General features: G+C 47.8%; 1 protein-coding gene across 19 annotated transcripts in view; it reads right to left on the bottom strand.

Annotated features, from left to right (window-relative positions):
• Pnpla7 (patatin-like phospholipase domain containing 7) overlaps positions 1 to 17277 on the bottom strand; it is a 78083-nt gene that overhangs the window by 3653 nt on the left and 57153 nt on the right. For 17 of the 19 annotated variants that reach the window (XM_006498017.4, XM_030250966.1, XM_017318029.2 and 14 more), the window contains 7 exons: positions 11520 to 11583; positions 10649 to 10817; positions 9292 to 9474; positions 8213 to 8331; positions 2656 to 2812; positions 305 to 421; positions 93 to 162 (listed from right to left, as the gene is read on the bottom strand). In XM_006498017.4, coding sequence (XP_006498080.1) covers positions 93 to 162; positions 305 to 421; positions 2656 to 2812; positions 8213 to 8331; positions 9292 to 9474; positions 10649 to 10817; positions 11520 to 11583 — 879 coding nt within the window. The remainder of the gene's footprint in view (positions 1 to 92; positions 163 to 304; positions 422 to 2655; positions 2813 to 8212; positions 8332 to 9291; positions 9475 to 10648; positions 10818 to 11519; positions 11584 to 17277) is intronic. The other 2 variants (XR_001782552.2, XR_001782553.2) reach the window with 1 other exon arrangement.

Genomic DNA, 17277 nt, shown 5'->3' with positions numbered 1-17277 from the left:
CCTGTCCGCGCTCCCACACCAGCCTAAGATCCTAGAGCTGCTGACCTGACCGAGCTAACCCTGTGGTGGTTTTGGTTGGAGAAGGCTCTCACCATCTGTGTGAACCCGCATGGCAGAGGCCGTGATGTCGGTGGTGATGGCAAAGTAGGGGAGCCACAGGTCCTGTGGGGAGGACAGGGATCAGAAGACGCCTCTTCTTACACTGTTCCCTGTCCATCTAGGGACAAATGAACTTGGAAAAAGCAAGACGGTACCAAGGCCACCGATAGCCAATGCAAGCCAGGTAGGTATGCTAGGGACACACCTCAATCTGCCGGTCTTTGAAGATGTTGCTGATGCTGCTATTGAAGCCAGTGCCAGAGAACATGGATGTGATTGGGTAGGTCAGGTCCAGTATAGTCTTCATCATTGATGTCATACCCTAGAGAAATGGGAGACCTTTACTAAGGAACTCACACTCTGGCCTGTGGGACCTTAGTAAAGCACGATACAGGCACAGCACACGCTTTCTGCCTCTGAACACAGGGTGCCAAAAGAACCCTTAGGAGAGCACTCCTCCCTGTGGGGCAGAGCCTTAGTGTAGGCAAAAAGGGCAGCAGAAGTTCCCAGGGTTTTGAAGCCAAGACGCAGCCTCACATAGCTCCATGCTTCCTGCCCTTTCCTCACCCAGCCAGACCTTGAGATCCTTGGGGGCTCCAGCAGATCTTTGTGTTACATATAGTAGAGGGAGGATGAGGATGGGTAGAGCCACCAGCTCTGGGAAGGTTAACGCAGGAACAGCCCAGAGCTCACAGCTTAGAAGCTCTGTGAGGACCTTTCCATAAGGCAAGTGAGTAACGGAGATCACAGGAATAAGACAGCATGAGGCGGCCTGCACTGGGGAAGGTGCTAGACAAATGGCCCCCATGTCATCCACCTCTCCAGCATGGCTGTGGTACATATGACCACAGCTCCAACTCCATCCACCTCATGTCCAGCAGGGGCCTCCTGCAGGGTGGCTACCTTGGCAGGGTACCGCAGCTTAGTTGGTGGGAGGCCCAGCCCAAAGCTCCCTGACTCTTTGCACTGCTGCAGTAGATGAGCAGGAGGAGGGAGGGAGAACATTTTCACAGGTCCTGTGTTGGGCTCCCCAGACTAGAACTACATCTAAGCTGTTCCACACCAACTGAACACATTTTCCTGTGGTCACCCGCAGGGATTGCTGACATATCACTAAGGACAGGATGTGTCACTAGTCAGTCAGTCAGTCAGTCAGTCAGTCTGTCTGTCTGTCTGTCTGTCTGTCTGTCTCTCTCTCTCTCTCCCCTGATGGCCACTCATTCCATGGGAGAAATATTTCTGGACAGAGAGCCTCAGGCGTTGCCCTTCCCTTTGTCACTGCAGCAAATAACCCATTCCTGAACTTTTGCATGAAGGTTGACCAACTTTCTTCTCTTTGAAAATGGAGAGCACAAACTCTTTTGATCCCACGCATGGATTCAGCAGGGTTCCATTTGTTCCACAGGAGCAGCCCAGCCTCACTGAGCAGGCTATGAGCTGCCTGCTGGCAGCAAGGAGCTAAAGGAAGCTGTTCTGCTTCCTTTGGTTCTGTTTGATGTTTCGATTCTGATGCTGGTGTCCATTTATGACAAGGCTGGCCAACAGGAGACGAGTTCTACTTCCTGTGCAGCCTGCAGCCCATAGTCAGCCCCTCCCTTGTTTGACTTACAATAAGGCCATACTCCCTTCTCTTAAATCCTCTAGGGCTAGGGACCAGGCAATAAGGAATGTCCCTGCAGTATGCTGGAATGATCCATACTAACCAACCTGAAGCTGGACACCTGCCTTGCTTTTGCCTCAGAAGCCTAAGGCATGGCTGCAGAGGTGGAGGGCATTGGAGAAGCTGGGGAAGGGGTGGAATGTGATTAAAATATATTATATATTCTCAAAGAACTAATAAAAAGGTAAAAAGGACATGGAGTTGGAAAGAGAATATGTTGTGAGATTATGGGGGTTGGGAGGGTAAGTGGAAGGTAGATATGATCCTATTTTATTATACATGCATACAAAATTCTCAAGAAAAACATTTTCAAAAAGAAATCTGAGGCCTGTACTGACTGGTTCCTGACCTTAAGTGACTCTTGTCCTCTCTTGTCTTCCTGCCCACTGTAGGTCCTGATGCAGCTGTGCCTCATTTCCAGAGACAATAGGGACCACTAGCTCTCTGTTCAGCAACATGGCCCTCCATGTTGTCACTAGGTAAACTTCTACCAGTTAAGACTAGAGCAAGCCGGGAGTGGTGGCGCACGCCTTTGATCCCAGCACTTGGGAGGCAGAGACAGGTGGATTTCTGAGTTCAATGCCAGCCTGGTCTACAAAGTGAGTTCCAGGACAGCCAGGGCTACACAGAGAAACCCTGTCTTGAAAGAAAAAAAAAAAAAAAAAAAGACTAGAGCACAAACCAGAGCAGTTCCCGTTACCTGCCTTAGGGTCACACACACACACACACACACACACACACACACACACACACACACACACACACACCCCTTTCTCAGGTCACCTCCTGACACCTACTTCTGGCTATCTCCCGCCACTTGCTCAACCTTTTACTGCGCTCTGCTCTCCCTTTGCCACACAGCCAGCCTTCCTGATGATGGGGGGTCACTTGCTTACCTCTGCCCACTGCTTGGCCCGGATCCGTGTTTGGCTGTAGCTCCGCTCCTCAGCAAACAGAGCACCCATGAAAGCCCCGATGGATGTGCCTCCGATTATGTCCACGGGGACGCCACACTCTGCTAGTGCCCTGAGGATGCCCACCTGGGCACACCCTCTTCACCAATAAGAACAGAGAAAGAAAATAAGCACCAGAGCCAGGCCAGCCTTGAGCTATGTGCCCTAGGAAGGCCCAGGCCAGCCCAGAGCTATGTGCCCTAGGAAGGCCCAGGCCAGCCCTGAGCTATGTGCCCTAGGAAGGCCCAGGCCAGCCCTGAGCTATGTGCCCTAGGAAGGCCCAGGCCAGCCCTGAGCTATGTGCCCTAGGAAGGCCCAGGCCAGCCCAGAGCTATGTGCCCTAGGAAGGCCCAGGCCAGCCCTGAGCTATGTGCCCTAGGAAGGCCCAGGCCAGCCCTGAGCTATGTGCCCTAGGAAGGCCCAGGCCAGCCCTGAGCTATGTGCCCTAGGAAGGCCCAGGCCAGCCCTGAGCTATGTGCCCTAGGAAGGCCCAGGCCAGCCCTGAGCTATGTGCCCTAGGAAGGCCTGAGAGACAGCTGCCCATCATCTGGCCACTCTTCCCTCCTCAGAACCCGGAGTTTGCATGACCACAGACAGTGGGGCAAAGAAACAAAAGGCTGAGAGAGAAGTCTTGATATAATTTAGAATCCCTCTTTCTGGAGGTACCCAGGTGTCTGTAGGGCCGAGGTGGGAAGACAGACTTTACTACGGAGAGCCAGGATGGCCTTTTCTATGTACTACTGATTCCATCAGAGCACCAGAGTCTGGAAAAATAAACAGGCTTTTTTCTAGCTTAAAATGGTTAGAAAAAGTGGGAATGAGGAAAACCTAGAAAATACAAGTCCATGTAGGTACTGGGAATTGAACCAGGGTCCTCTGGAAGAGCAGCCAGTGCTTTTGACCATTGAACTATCTCTGTAGCCCACAGCCTGGTTTACATAGTAAGTTCCAGGAACAGAGAGACTGTGTTTCCTTCAAAAACAAAAACAAAAACATAAACAAAAATACCAGACCAAACCAAGCCAAACCTATGGTTGAGAACTGGGCATGGTGGTGCACGCCTTTAATTCTAGTACTTGGGAGGCAGAGGCAGGTTAATCTCTGTGAGCTGAAAGCCAGACTGGTCTACACAGAGAGTTCCAGCCAGCCAGGGTTAAATACTGAGACCTTTTCTCAAAAAACAAAAAACAAAAAACCCAACAACAACAATAGCCCAAACTCCAAACAAACAACAAAAAACAAGAGTTGACTAGATTAAGGCAAGATTGGTAACGGACATAGAATGGGAAACTATACACAGGATCAGGTAGAGATTATAGACATGAAATACATAACTGCAATGCCGAAACCAACAAATGCGTGCAACAGCAGAGCAGACACAGCCCGAGAGAGAGAAGGCATAACTCTACTGTGCCAGCATACCATGGATATTGCTGTCCTGAAATCACAGCTGCAGTAACATCCGACCTGACACTTTCACAGTGGGGCCTCCCATCTCACTCTTTTTTTTTCCCTGACTGCCCTTTCAAAGCTTACACTTTTGCTCTGTTGACACTTTCTAATATCTGCTCTTGTCCATTTTCTGAGAGGTCCTGTGCTGGCCTCAAATTCACCATCCTCCTCCTCCCCAATGTTAAGAATTTACTAAATAAAGAATAAACTCACAAGCTGCCACGGGTTCACTGGCAGCAATTTATCAAGTAGTTCTAATTTCCCTTGATAACTGGCTGTCTCATGCTCTTTCATACTGTCTTAATTACTAATTAACTCTCATATCACACATTGAACATATGTGTGTGTGTCTATATGTATATGTGTGTGTCTGTGTGTGTGCATGTGTGTGTGTGTCTGGGTGTGTGTGTGTATGCCTGTGTGTGTGTATATATGTGTCTGTGTGTGTATGTCTGTGTGTACATGCCTATGTGTGTATGTGTGTGCCTTTGTATCTGTGTGTGTGTGTGTCTATGTGTGTGTATTACAGAATAGCTACAAAAGGATTGAAAAGACTTTACTGGAAGAAGAGTCAATATAGAGACAACAGATCACTGCAGATGGCTAGTAGTAAGCTACATAGTTACTGAGCTGCTAGGGGCCTGGAGAGCAGCCTAGCCTGCTTGGCAAACTCTATGCTAAAAGACCCTGTCTCAAAAAGCAAGGTAGATGGTACCTGATACCTGAGAAATGACACCTGAGGTTGTCCTCTGGGACCACTGCAGACACACACACACACACACACACACACACACACAGGCACGCACATACATGCACAGACAGACAGACAGAGGCAGAGACACACAGAGAGGCAGAGAGATAGAGACAGAGAGTGATGTAAAAATTAGTTCCTTCATTCAAAGCTGCCACTGAAAGAGAACCAGAGACTGAGGGACAACACTGACATAAATGCACCTGGAAATTCTCTGGGGGGGGGAGGGGGAGCAGAAGACTTCAAATGGATGCTTTGCAACAAAGACAATGAGAGAGGGGAACCTGAGTGGCTTCAAACTAAAGTCTGACAACATCCAGGGTAAAGTAGAAGAGGAAAGCAGAGCTCTCACACAATGGCTGGTGGGCTGTAAACGGTGTCACGACCCCATGATCAGGTAATTCCACTCCTATAGTTGTCCCAAAGGAAAGAAAAACATATATCCACTAAAAGAAAAAGAATGATTATAATTTTGCTCCTTATAACTGGACCAAAAAGCTCAAACATCTGTCAAAAACAGAAGGAAGGCTGTCAAAAATCCAGTGATGAGGGCATCTCATGATGGACCCCCAACTAGAACCCAAACAAACGTCAGTCATCACTCTGATGGGCAAACCTAGACAATGAACACGCATGGGAAATTCTGAGCAAGCAAACAAAGCAATAAATAAAAGACGTGCCACTGGCGGTCTCGAATCACATTAAGGAAAGAGACAACACTATGGGAGGAAAAGGCCGTCCCCAAGTTATAACATGACGGTAACATTTATAACACCTGTGAGGCTCTGGCAGGACAATCTCAAACTCCAGGCCAGCCTGGATCAGGTAAAGAGAACCTGTCTCAAACAAAACAAAATAAAGAAAAAATAAAATTGAAAGTGTTAAAATATTTTAGTTGAAAAATTATAGTTGAAAGATACAATTGAAAAAAATCTCTAAGGAAACAGAACAAAAACAGAGTTTAAAAAGATATGAAAAGGGCTGGAGAGATGGCTCATCGGGTAAGAGCACTGACTGCTCTTCCGAAGGTCCTGAGTTCAATTCCCAGCAACCACATGGTGGCTCACAACCATCCGTAATGAGATCTGATGCCCTCTTCTGGCGCGTCTGAAGACAGCTACAGTGTACTTATGTATGATAATAAATAAATCTTTAAAAAAAAAAGATAGAAGCAGAGGCGTCTCTTAGGACACCACTATTAAGCTCTGGGAAAAGAGAACAGAGAAAAGCAAAGACTGTTTTTAAAAATGGAACACTTTGGGACTAGAGAGATGGTTCAGCGGCTCAGAGCACACTGAGCCTCCGGAGGGTTTGGGTTTAATTCCCAGCACCTACATGTCAGCTCATAACTATGACTACAGTTCTAGAGGATCCGACACCCTCTCTAGGTCTCTGCAGACAATAGATATTCATGAGCTGCACATGCAGATAAAATACCTACATACATCAAATAGTTAAAACTGAAACATCTCCTAGAGTTTCAACCACATCGATTTCCAAATGTGAAAGGTCTCGGGGGACTGCATCACAAGTGAGACCAGCAGCAGCAGCACTGAGCCGCTAGCACATCCTTCCAAACAACAAAATTAAAAGAACTCCCTAAGGCTCCAGGGACAGGAAAGTCAGAGCACTGAGTAAACAGTATTGGTAATCTCGACAATACCCAAGCTACACACACAATACAACTCTGGCACAGATTCTCAGAGATGATTTTCATTCTGAATTCTATGCCTAGCCAAACCCTCGCTCAAGTCTGAGAGCAGAGGAGAAGGCCTGTGGACAGGTCCAATGCTAATACTGTGACCTCCCACACAGCCTCTGCAGGAGATTTCTACAAAGATGAAGACAGGAGATATAGAAAATGAAGCTAAACAAGGGAATAAAACAAAGGCACTTGTTAGGATGGTGGCAAAGATAAATTTCAGGTCCAACAGTCAGCTGGAAAGACATCAGTAAAGATGAGGGACTGGTGGGCTGGAGGGTGCGCAACCCTAGAAATCTCAAAAGGAGACGATCTGGATGGAGAGGGTGTGAGTGCTCTCTCTGGGAGTGTTCGCCAGTACACCAATAATACTGCAAATGGAACTGAAGCAAACACAGCAGTCAGAAACTCCTAAGAAGGAAATGATGTCAGGGTCCCATGGATAGGATTCATCTCTGAAAGAGCTGCACCCTTACAATGCCGCACACACACTGCCAGCACAGCACGGGCTGTCACAGTGCTGGCTGCCGCAGTGCTGGGACCTCATGAGGACGATGAGAGCAAGAGACAGACAGAGGCAGAGCCACGGACCACGAGTGTTCACAGAGAGCAGCGCATGCTCATTGTTGGAAGGTTGAACGTAGTCACTTCTGGGCAGTCTTGTAGACTTGGCTCTGGGAGGGGCAGGCAGATGACTGCTTCTTTTATCTCACAGAACTATATGGCTGTTGAGTACCCCTTGAGCAAAGTGAAGAATTCATCGACCTGCAAACCAGGACCAGGTCTAGACCTAACTGTTCTAAGCTTCTACTACCCAGAGCCACAGATAGGACCAGGGCCTCTCACTACCTGACAATGGAGGCTGTCACACCACTCCGCTAGGCCAGCTTTCCCCAGGATCTCAGGATACAGTGGCGTATCGCTTCACTACCAAATTGAGCAGAGCCAGGACTCAGCTTACAGAGGCCAGAGCACCCTCTTCTTGAGAGAGGGGCACTCTGATGCCACCCTTCATGAATATCTGGATCACCACTTCATCTTCCCCATGATACCCTGGGCCTCCACCTCTTTCAGCTCAGAAGGATCAGATGACAACTCAGGGCAGGAATTACACGGGTTAAATAAAAGTCCTTTAAAGAACCCAGAGCCCAAAGAAGTAAAGACCATTTTTCTAGTTCATGAGCACATCAGGTCATTCCTCCACAGAAAGTATATTAAAGTGGGAAGAACTTCATGGGAGCCCAATGGGGAACCAACATAGGACAGGAGCAGACAATATTCAAAGAGGAGACACATGGCTTAGAACCAAACAAATGCTTCTAAGCATAGATGCTCAGACAATATACACATTTTCTTCTACCAAACTGGCATCAGTGGAATCCAGAACATCTGGGCTATAAACGTTCATATACCCAGATACTTAGGCATGCAGACCACACCCTTGCCATCCATGCAGACTCTTTCCTGGGGTACTAGCGTGGCCCAAGGGTCTCTTCATCTATGGCACCACACTATCATCTTCCTCAGTCAGGGTAAAGCTGGTGGGAATAACTGTCATTCCCACATACATAGCACACAGTTGGATGGGAACTCACCTAGCTCCACCCCCTCCAAGCACCAAGGCAATGGCATTGCCTGTCAGCATCCGTGCCAGGCGGGAAAAATCAGAATGACGGTCTGGTGGTCGTTGGAAAACACGTGTGTACATCTCGACCTGAGAGGAGCCAAAGGAAGACAGAGGTCTGTGTATTTCTTCAGCTAAAACTCTGCATGTCTTTTTTTTTTCTTTTTGCTCTTTCGAGACAGGGTTTCTCTGTATAGCCCTGGCTGTCTTGGAACTCACTTTGTAGACCAGGCTGGCCTCAAACTCAGAAATTCGCCTGCCTCTGCCTGGATTAAAGGCATGTGCCACCACGTCCAGCTATTTGGTTTTTTTGTTTGTTTGTTTTTGTTTTTTTAACTCTGCATGTCTTGATTTGCCTCATATCCTATCCTTTCCAGAACACAGTCCTATGAGCACCCAAGTGCCCGGAAAGGTCCAAGCTTACCTGGTGGGTGCTGGCAGAGGACAAACAAACCTGGAGGGAGCTTATAGACTACCTAAGACCACAGAGCCCCCCAGGATGTCCCACCTGAGTCTCTCCACTGGCCCTCTATGTAGACAGTATTCTCAGGAGCAGAGATGCAGTTAACAGGATGCTGTCCATTGAGCTGTGAGGGTTGAATGAGCTATGGCATGTGGGCACCACCTAGTTTTCACACTGGGCCCGAAGAACTAAAGCTGACCCAAGGAAGAAGTGTCTCAGGATTGTGTCTGCTTCTGCCCTGAAGGGATAGTGTAGGGACCTGATCATGAGATCTCTCTGGGGCTTTGGCTAAATGTGAGGCTCTCAGCCTTGGACCCTGAACCTAAGTCAAGCACAGACTCCTGGCCTTCCCAGGTCTTGATGGCCTCTGTGCTTGTGCTCCCACCATGTTGTGCCTTTCTTCATCTGCAAGGTAGCACAAGAGTTAAGGTCACAGTCAGAGTTCAGAGGCAGAGGCAAGCCCAACCAGAACCCACAAGCCCTGATGCTGCATAAAGGGGGAGGAAGACAGTTTTAAATATATAGCTGAAGGCCAGAAATGATGTAGTCAGGGCCAAGTCCCACTGAGCCAGCCCACCAGGTCTTACCAGCTTGGGCAAGCTTCTCTTGGAGAAGACACGGCGTGGGCAGCAGAGGTGCAAATGGCCAGAACACCAACTTCGCATGTTGAGCCACTCCACTGTGCGGGAAGGCACTGGACCGTCCTCTTTGTGCAGCAAGATTAGCTGCTTCTGGGCACGCACAGCTGTGCTCTCCAACATCTGCTCCAGCTAGGGGAAGAGAAGGGCCTGGTCAGCAAGTTCAGGCAAGCCTGAGCACTGAGCACAATATATAGAACCAAGGACCATCACAGAGTTGTCCCCAAGATCTACACTCAACAATACCCTGATGACTGGCCCCAGAGAAGACAGTGTGTGATTGGTCTAGTTAGTAGCTAGGCTATAAAGACGGCCCATCTTGGGGTTACTAATACTCTGACCACATGGTCCACTCAACTGTAAATGCTGGGTGGCCAACATGACTGTGAGGGTGCTCGGAGTACGAGACAGGAGCATGTCCTGTATCTCAAATACTACTTCATGAATGTGTGCTACAACCTTTACAAATGACGCACACCTTTTGGGGAACTGCCCTTACAAAACAGCACAGCTTCTCTACAATGGGGGGTCACGCCAGAGGGGATGAACTTGGCTGCTCCCAGATTAGACAGGCAGAGGAGATGCCTGAAATGAGAGCTGAGCAGGTAGACCAGAGAGGAGACGAGAACACTAATCAAAATGAAGACTTATTGCTCCTCAGAGTTTTCATTTCTGGGAAGGACATGGGGCTTTTCAGCCATACCTGCAGCCATTCACAAAGGGAAACTGAAAACAAGCCGCTCAGCACTTGGCCGAATCTAATAAGAGCAAACAAACCCTCTGGGGTCAACAGCCTGAAAGCCTCTGAAGACAACTGGCACTGGATTCGGTGCTGTGAAGTAACCAGCAGAGGCTGCAAGCACAGATGGTGCAGTGCTCACAACGGAAAAACAACAGCCACCAAAATGGACCAAACCTGGGGTGGGGGGTGGAGGGTGTCTGTATCAAAATCCTACCTGCTGATGGAAAGGCAAATTTCATGCTGGGTGGAGGTGGCACACACCTCTGATCCCAGCGCTTGGGTGGCAGATGCAGAGGGATCTCTATGAGTTCAGAGGCCAGCCTGGTCTATATAGTGAGTTCCAGGACAGTCAGGGATACAGAGTGAAACCCTGTCCCAAAACACCCAAAAATAAATTTCAGAATGATATAAAATAGGCCTCTGTTTCTCTATAATCTCTAAGAGTGAATACTGCAAAGCGTCTAAAGAGTGGGTGGTAGATATGTGGGTCCTCTTCTGAGTAATATTTCAACCAAAGCAAAGATGGACATAGTTCAGGAGATGGAAGTCCCTCTGAGCACTCACCTCACCTACTGCTGGCTCTTGCTCACCCAAGCCCACGATGAGGATGCAGTCAGCCTGCCGGATGCAGCGCTGGGTCCACGGTGTGAGTGTGCCGTCTGCCTGATACAGCACAATCCGGTGGATGTCCTCCTGCTGGCCCAGCCAACTGGAGAGCCGGTACTCATGGATGCTGCAAGACACAGGGCAGCACCTCACCTTCTTAAAATAATTTTTAAATTTTATTTATGTATGAGTGCTCTGTCTGCATATATATCTGCAGGCCAGAAGGTGGAAACAGATCCCTTTATAGGTGTCATGAGCCACCATGTGGTTGCTGGGAACTGAACTCAGGACCTCTGATAGAGCAGACACCAGCCCCCAAATTTTTTTCTTTTCTTTTCTTTTTTTTTCTTTCTTTTTTTTTTTTTTTTTTTTTATTTAACAGTATCTCACTATATGGCACTGCTGGCCTGGAACTCACTCTGTAGGCTACACTAGCCTTGAATTTACAGAGATTGGTCTGCCTCTGCCTCCTGATTGCTGGCCTCTCACCTTCTTCATTAGCATCCCTCCCACAGAACAGCAAAGGAGGCTTGGAACTGGGCAGTTGAACAGAGGCTGTGGCCAGGTCTAGAGGTTGGTGGCTTAAGAGAAAGTGAGATGCAAAGCTGCCTATATGTTAAAGAGAGGCCTGTTGTCTCCTGGACCTCTAGTGGTACCCAAGGACATATACAGAATAGAGAATACAGCTGGACAAGGAACATGCTGTCATGTGCAGACACCAAGCACAGGGATAATGAGGCCCATCTTAGGACCATGCCAGGACAGCTAAGAAAGAAGTTCGAATTGGCTAAAATTCTCCATGTGAGACCACACGGGGGCAGGGGCGCACCTGTCTAGAGCAGCGGAACCCAGGCGTTGTTTGATGTTGTCACTGGTCAGCAGCAGGACAGGACCTGAAAACAACCACCTATTTCAGAAGTCTGTCCCAGCAGCCACCTCTTAGGAAAAGCAAGGGATCAGGGTTTACACCTTGTCCTGGGGCCAGCTCCTTGAGAGGGATTGCTGGCAACGGGATGAGCCACGCTTTTAGGCTGCCTCTCCAAATCTGGGTCTCCTGTGGACATATGAACCAAGTCCTTACAATCCTACCTGCAATCAGGTGTGTGGACACAGGGTGGTAGCACACACAGCATGCCACAGTAAAGCCTGAAATCCTGTAATTGCCCAAAGCCACATCTAAAGTGGCCTGGATCTAAATCTAGTCCATTCACAAGCAGGTGACAAGCTTTCACAACCATGCTTCTCAAATTAGCTAAGGAAGGGTCACCTGTGGCCCAGAAGCAATGCAGAGGGCAGAGCACTGGGCACCTCAGGAAACTGCCTCACATGGCCGTAGGTGGAAAAAGGCCTAGCCATGGGAAAGCCAAAAATAATACACAAGGGGACTTAAATCACTCTTAACAAGCCAATCATGATGACCCAGCCTCAAATCCCAGCACTTAGAAAGTAGAGGCAGGTGGATCTTTATAAATTCAAGGCTAGCCTGGTCTACATGCTTCCAGATCTGCTAGTCTAGAGCTACAGAGTTAGACATTGTCTTAAAAAAAAAAAAAAAACAACAGGCAGGGCGTGGTGGGTCACGCCTTTGATCCCAGCACTCGGGAGGCAGAGGCAGGCGAATTTCTGAGTTCGAGGCCAGCTTGGTCTACAAAGTGAGTTCCAGGACAGCCAGGGCTACACAGAAAACCCCTGTCTCAACCCCCACCCCCTGAAAACAAACAAACAAACAAACAACAACAACAACAACAACAAAATCATTCTAAACAAGCTCTTCTAAGAGTGTGCAATTAAGAGAGAATTTATAAGAGTCCACCCTTTCTCTAAACAGTGTCTCAAGCTGGCCTTGAACTCCTAAATTCAAGAAGTTGACCCAGCTCTGCCTTTTAGAAGCTGGGACTACAAGCAAACTCCACTGCATCTGGCAACAGTATCAAATTTTCATTAGCAGCTGTTCCTTGGAGGCATACAGAATAAGGGGATCTTTACAGTCGTGAAGACTACTAGGATGTAACTATCACAATTCCAAGTTAAACTGTACAAATGCAGCTAGGCATGGTGGCACCTGCTTGCAGAGGGAGGTGGACCTCTGGGAGTTCCAGGCCAGCCAGAGATACAACGTGAGACCCTGTGGTGGCACTTGTCTTTAATCCCAACACTGGGGAGGCAGAGGTAAGTGAATTCTGAGTTCCAGGACAGCCAGGGCTACACAGAGAAACCCTGTCTCGGGGATGAGGGGGAGTAGAAACTTTTTAAGCAGGCAAATCTGTCCCACTACAGAGGAAGAGCAGAGGACAGCAGGTCCATATGCACCTCGAGGCCACTGCTTCAACCTGGACAGTAGCAAGTAGCCACACATTTTTAATATCCATCCCTGTTAAGAGGCCATCCTGCGTAAGATAGATGAGATCTTGCAACACAAAACATGTAGGTGCGGGCTGGAGGGATGGCTCAGTGGTTAAGAGTAGCGGCTGCTCTTCCAGGGGTTCTGAGTTTAATTCCCAGCAACCACATGGTGGCTCATGATCATCTATACTGGGACCTGATGGATCTGGCGCCCATTTCTGGCATGCAAGTGTACATGCAGACAAAGCATTAATTCAATCAATCAATATTAAAAACAACACACACACATACAACAAACAAACAAAAACAAAAAACAAGACAGGGAACTAGCTGCTGGCCTAACCCCACTGGGTCTGCCGGCCCTCCAGGTGCTTCTGCTGTCTAAGTACCCCGCCTGACTCCACCTGCCTTCAGGGTATCTTTGCTGTCTAAGTTCCCCTGCTGCTCTTGGAAGCTCTATAAAAGAAGTGTAGAGCTCCCTAGTCTAGAGATCATAGTCTAGGCTCTCACAGCCAAAGCTTCCAGATCTTGCCATCAAGCCCATGGTGACCATGTCTCTGTCTGCCAAAGGCTCTGGTTCTGTGTAGGAAGGCAGGATGCTTCCTCCTACAGAGCACAAAGTAGGCAAGTCTAGGTGAGAGCAGCCTCTGGACTTATTGGAACCAGGTATTTCAAAAGTCAGGAGGCTCACCCATGCTACCGCTCTTCACTCTATGGAGTATAGCCTAAAGGCCGTCAGGTGCCATCCCACGTGCCTGCTGGCTGGGACAACACTGTCACCTGGCTGCCTGACAGCTTCTCTTCTAGATTCCTGGATCCAGGGAAACTAGAGGACAAAGGAACAACACCTTCCATGAAAAAAGAAAACGTCTGTTTTCATCTGTGGATTCTCCACAAGCGTAACGCCCTTGGAAATCGAAGGACCTACCAAAGGCAGTCACCAGACTCAGGGCAAAGGTGACACAATGTGGCTTCCCAAACGAGGGTCTGACTCAACTGACAGGACAGTTTCCCAGGTAGCCTTGGGCTTCCTAGCCACTTCTCCCTTTCTTACTTGTAGCTCTAAAGATCGCCCCAGGACGTGCTGATTCCCGAGATTTGGGGGGTGGGGGCTGGGGGGGGTCAAGAGAGCTGGGTTCAGCTCTCTTAGACACAGGATATTCTCCAACATCTTGACCTTGACCCAGCGGGTCCTATCTCATGAGGTATAATACCCAACCAAGGCAGGCTGCTTTCCAGGTTCCTGAGCAGCCTTCCTGAGCCCTAGAGACCAGCTGACACTGGACCAGTACCCCTGTTGTTCCTTGCCGCCCACTCCAATAAACTTGCTTTGGGTTTGCATAGCAGCTTTCTCCTTAGTGGGAAGCCAGTTAAGACACAGGATATTAGCTGGGTGTGGTGGTACACGCCTTTAATCTCAGCACTTGGGAAGCAGAGACGTGTGGATCTCTGTGAATTTAAGGCCAACCTGGTCTACAAAGACTCCAGGACTTGGTCAGCCAGGGTTATGTTACACAGAGGAAACCCTGTCTAGAAAAACCATTAAGAAACAAAAAAGACAGAATAGGGGGCTGGTGAGATGGCTCAGCGAGTAAGAGCACCCGACTGCTCTTCTGAAGGTCCTGAGTTCAAGTCCCAGAAACCACATGGTGGCTCACAACCATCCGTAAGATCTGACTCCCTCTTCTGGTGTGTCTGAAGACAGCTGCAGTGTACTTACATATAATAAGTAAATAAATATTTTTTAAAAAAGACAGAATATTTAAAAAATGATACAAGAAGTTACAAGGAGAGAGAAAGTTTGCATCTTGTAGGGAAGCTAGTTAAACTAAGGAAGTAAACAACTCATACACTAACCAGACTCACTAGGTTCTTCCCTTCCCAAGTGCACACATGCAGCAAGGACTGCTGAGAGATTCGCATGGCTTGGAAGAGGCAGATCAGCCAAACTGCCTGAAGGAATAAGAGAGCAGCTGAGCTACCTGGAAAGGACACTCTCCACCATGTTGAGCTGCCTACGCGTTATGCCATATTGCTCGCTCTAGGTTTTCAGCTGTTGTGGCTGTCACCATGCTGGGGTGGGCCATGGTGATGCAGCTGTCTCTGAGTCACTTCTGCACCTGTGTGATACAGCTGTGTCTGCGTCACTTTTGCACTGTGTGATACAGCTGTGTCTGAGTCACTTCTGCACCTGTGTGATACAGCTGTATCTGAGTCACTTCTGCACCTGTATGATACATATGTGTCTGAGTCACTTAGGCACCTGTGTGGTACATCTGTGTCTGAGTCACTTCTGCACCTGTGTGATGCAGCTGTGTCTGAGTCACTTCTGCACCTGTGTGATACAGCTGTGTCTGAGTCACTTTTGCACCTGTAAGTAGTCCCAGTAAAACTCACTGGTTCACCATGTAAGGCTTTGGTGGCCTTTAGTTTGTCATTGGTCCCATCTGGGTGGGGTGGCCAGCTACTTGTCATGTAACTCCAGGAGTAGGGTCACACACATCTGGTGTGTGAGTATTCTCTCTTGCTGCTTAGTGATGAATTTGGTGATGCCAACCCAAAGATGTGACCCATGAAATAAATAACTGGTAAATTATACTTGCAGTCTATAAAAATTCCTGCTCTGTGAAAGACAGTGTTGGGGTCTTGAGGAGATGGCTCAGTGGTTAAGAGCACTGGTTGCTCTTCCAGAGGACTGAGGTTCAACTCCCAGGACTGTCATGACAGCTCACAACTGTCTGCAATTCCAATTCCAGGGAATCTGATAACCTTACACATGCAGGCAAAACACCAATGCACATAAAATAAAATTAAATAGATTTTAAAAAGAACAAGAAAAAGAAAGATAGTGTTCAGGCTGGAGAGAGATGGCTCAGTGGTTAAGAGCACTGACTGCTCTTCCAGAGGTCCTGAGTTCAATTCCCATCAAGCACATGGAGGTTCACAACCATCTGCAATGGGATCCAATGTCCTCTCCTGGTGTGTCTGGAGATAGTGACAGTGTATTCATATACATAAAATAAATAATTCTTTAGAAAGAAAGAAAGAAAGAAAGAAAGAAAGAAAGAAAGAAAGAAAGAAAGAAAGAAAGAAAGAGTGTTCAATGAATAAAATGACAAGATAGGAAAGATCAGGAAAAAATATTCACAAAAATAACTGTGTAATAGAAAACTGTTATCTAAAATATATACAAAAGAGTCTTAAACTTCAACACTATGAAAACAACCAGGAGAGCCAGGGGAGATGGCTCAGTTGACAAAGTGCTTGCCATATAAACCTGAGGACCAGAACTTAGATCCCTAGTGCCCATGAAGAAGTCCAGGCTGGCCTGCAACCTCAGCACTGGTGGGGCAGAAACAGGAGGACCCTGCTAACTAGCTAGCCTAGCTGAGTCAGTGACATACAGATGAGCAGAGCAGATGAGAAATGTCTTGTATCACTTATCAAAGGGAAACATAATTAAAATGGGGCAGCACCGGTCATCATATATTTGCCATATGATCCAGGAATCATGTTCCTTGCTGTTTACCCAAAGGAGCTGCAAACATGTTCATACAAAATCTGCACATGGAAGCCAATAGTCGTCACGGCCACGACTGGAAGCCACCAGCACTCCCCTCACGAGGTGGGTAAACTGCTAGCTAACTGAACAAAGGAAAGTTTTAAAAAAACAACTTTTGGGTGGGAGAGCTGGCTCAGTGGTTAAAAGCACTGGCTGCTCTTCCAGAGGACCCAAGATCAATTCCCAGCACCCACATGGCAGCTCACAACTGTCTATTTGAGGAAATCTGATACCCTCACATACACATACACGCAGGCAAAATGACAGTGCACATAAAATGCAAATAAATAATAAATAAATAGATCATTACAAAAATAAAAATTGTTTTAAAAAGTTATCAAGCTGGGCAGTAGTGGAGCATGCCCAGAGGCAGGCAGATTTCTGAGTTCGAGGCCAGCCTGGTCTACAGAGTGAGTTCCAGGACAGCCAGGGCTACACAGAGAAATCCTGTCTTGAAAACAAAAACAAAAGCAAAACAAAGCACACAGGAAGTTATCAAATCACCTACCAAAAGACATAGAGGGAACTCACATATAGAATCCCAACCATGTGTCACTCTGAAAAAATAGCTACATTAGGGAAACAACAAAAGACCAGCGGCCACCAGGGTTTGCTCTGGAGAAGCTCTGCAGAGAGCACAGAGGACTCTCAGGACTGTAGAAAATACCTTCCGTGATCCTAT

This window comes from Mus musculus, chromosome 2 (assembly GCF_000001635.26).
Source record: "Mus musculus strain C57BL/6J chromosome 2, GRCm38.p6 C57BL/6J".
Classification (NCBI taxonomy): Eukaryota; Metazoa; Chordata; class Mammalia; order Rodentia; family Muridae; genus Mus; species Mus musculus.
This window is presented reverse-complemented; position numbering and strand designations above follow the sequence as displayed.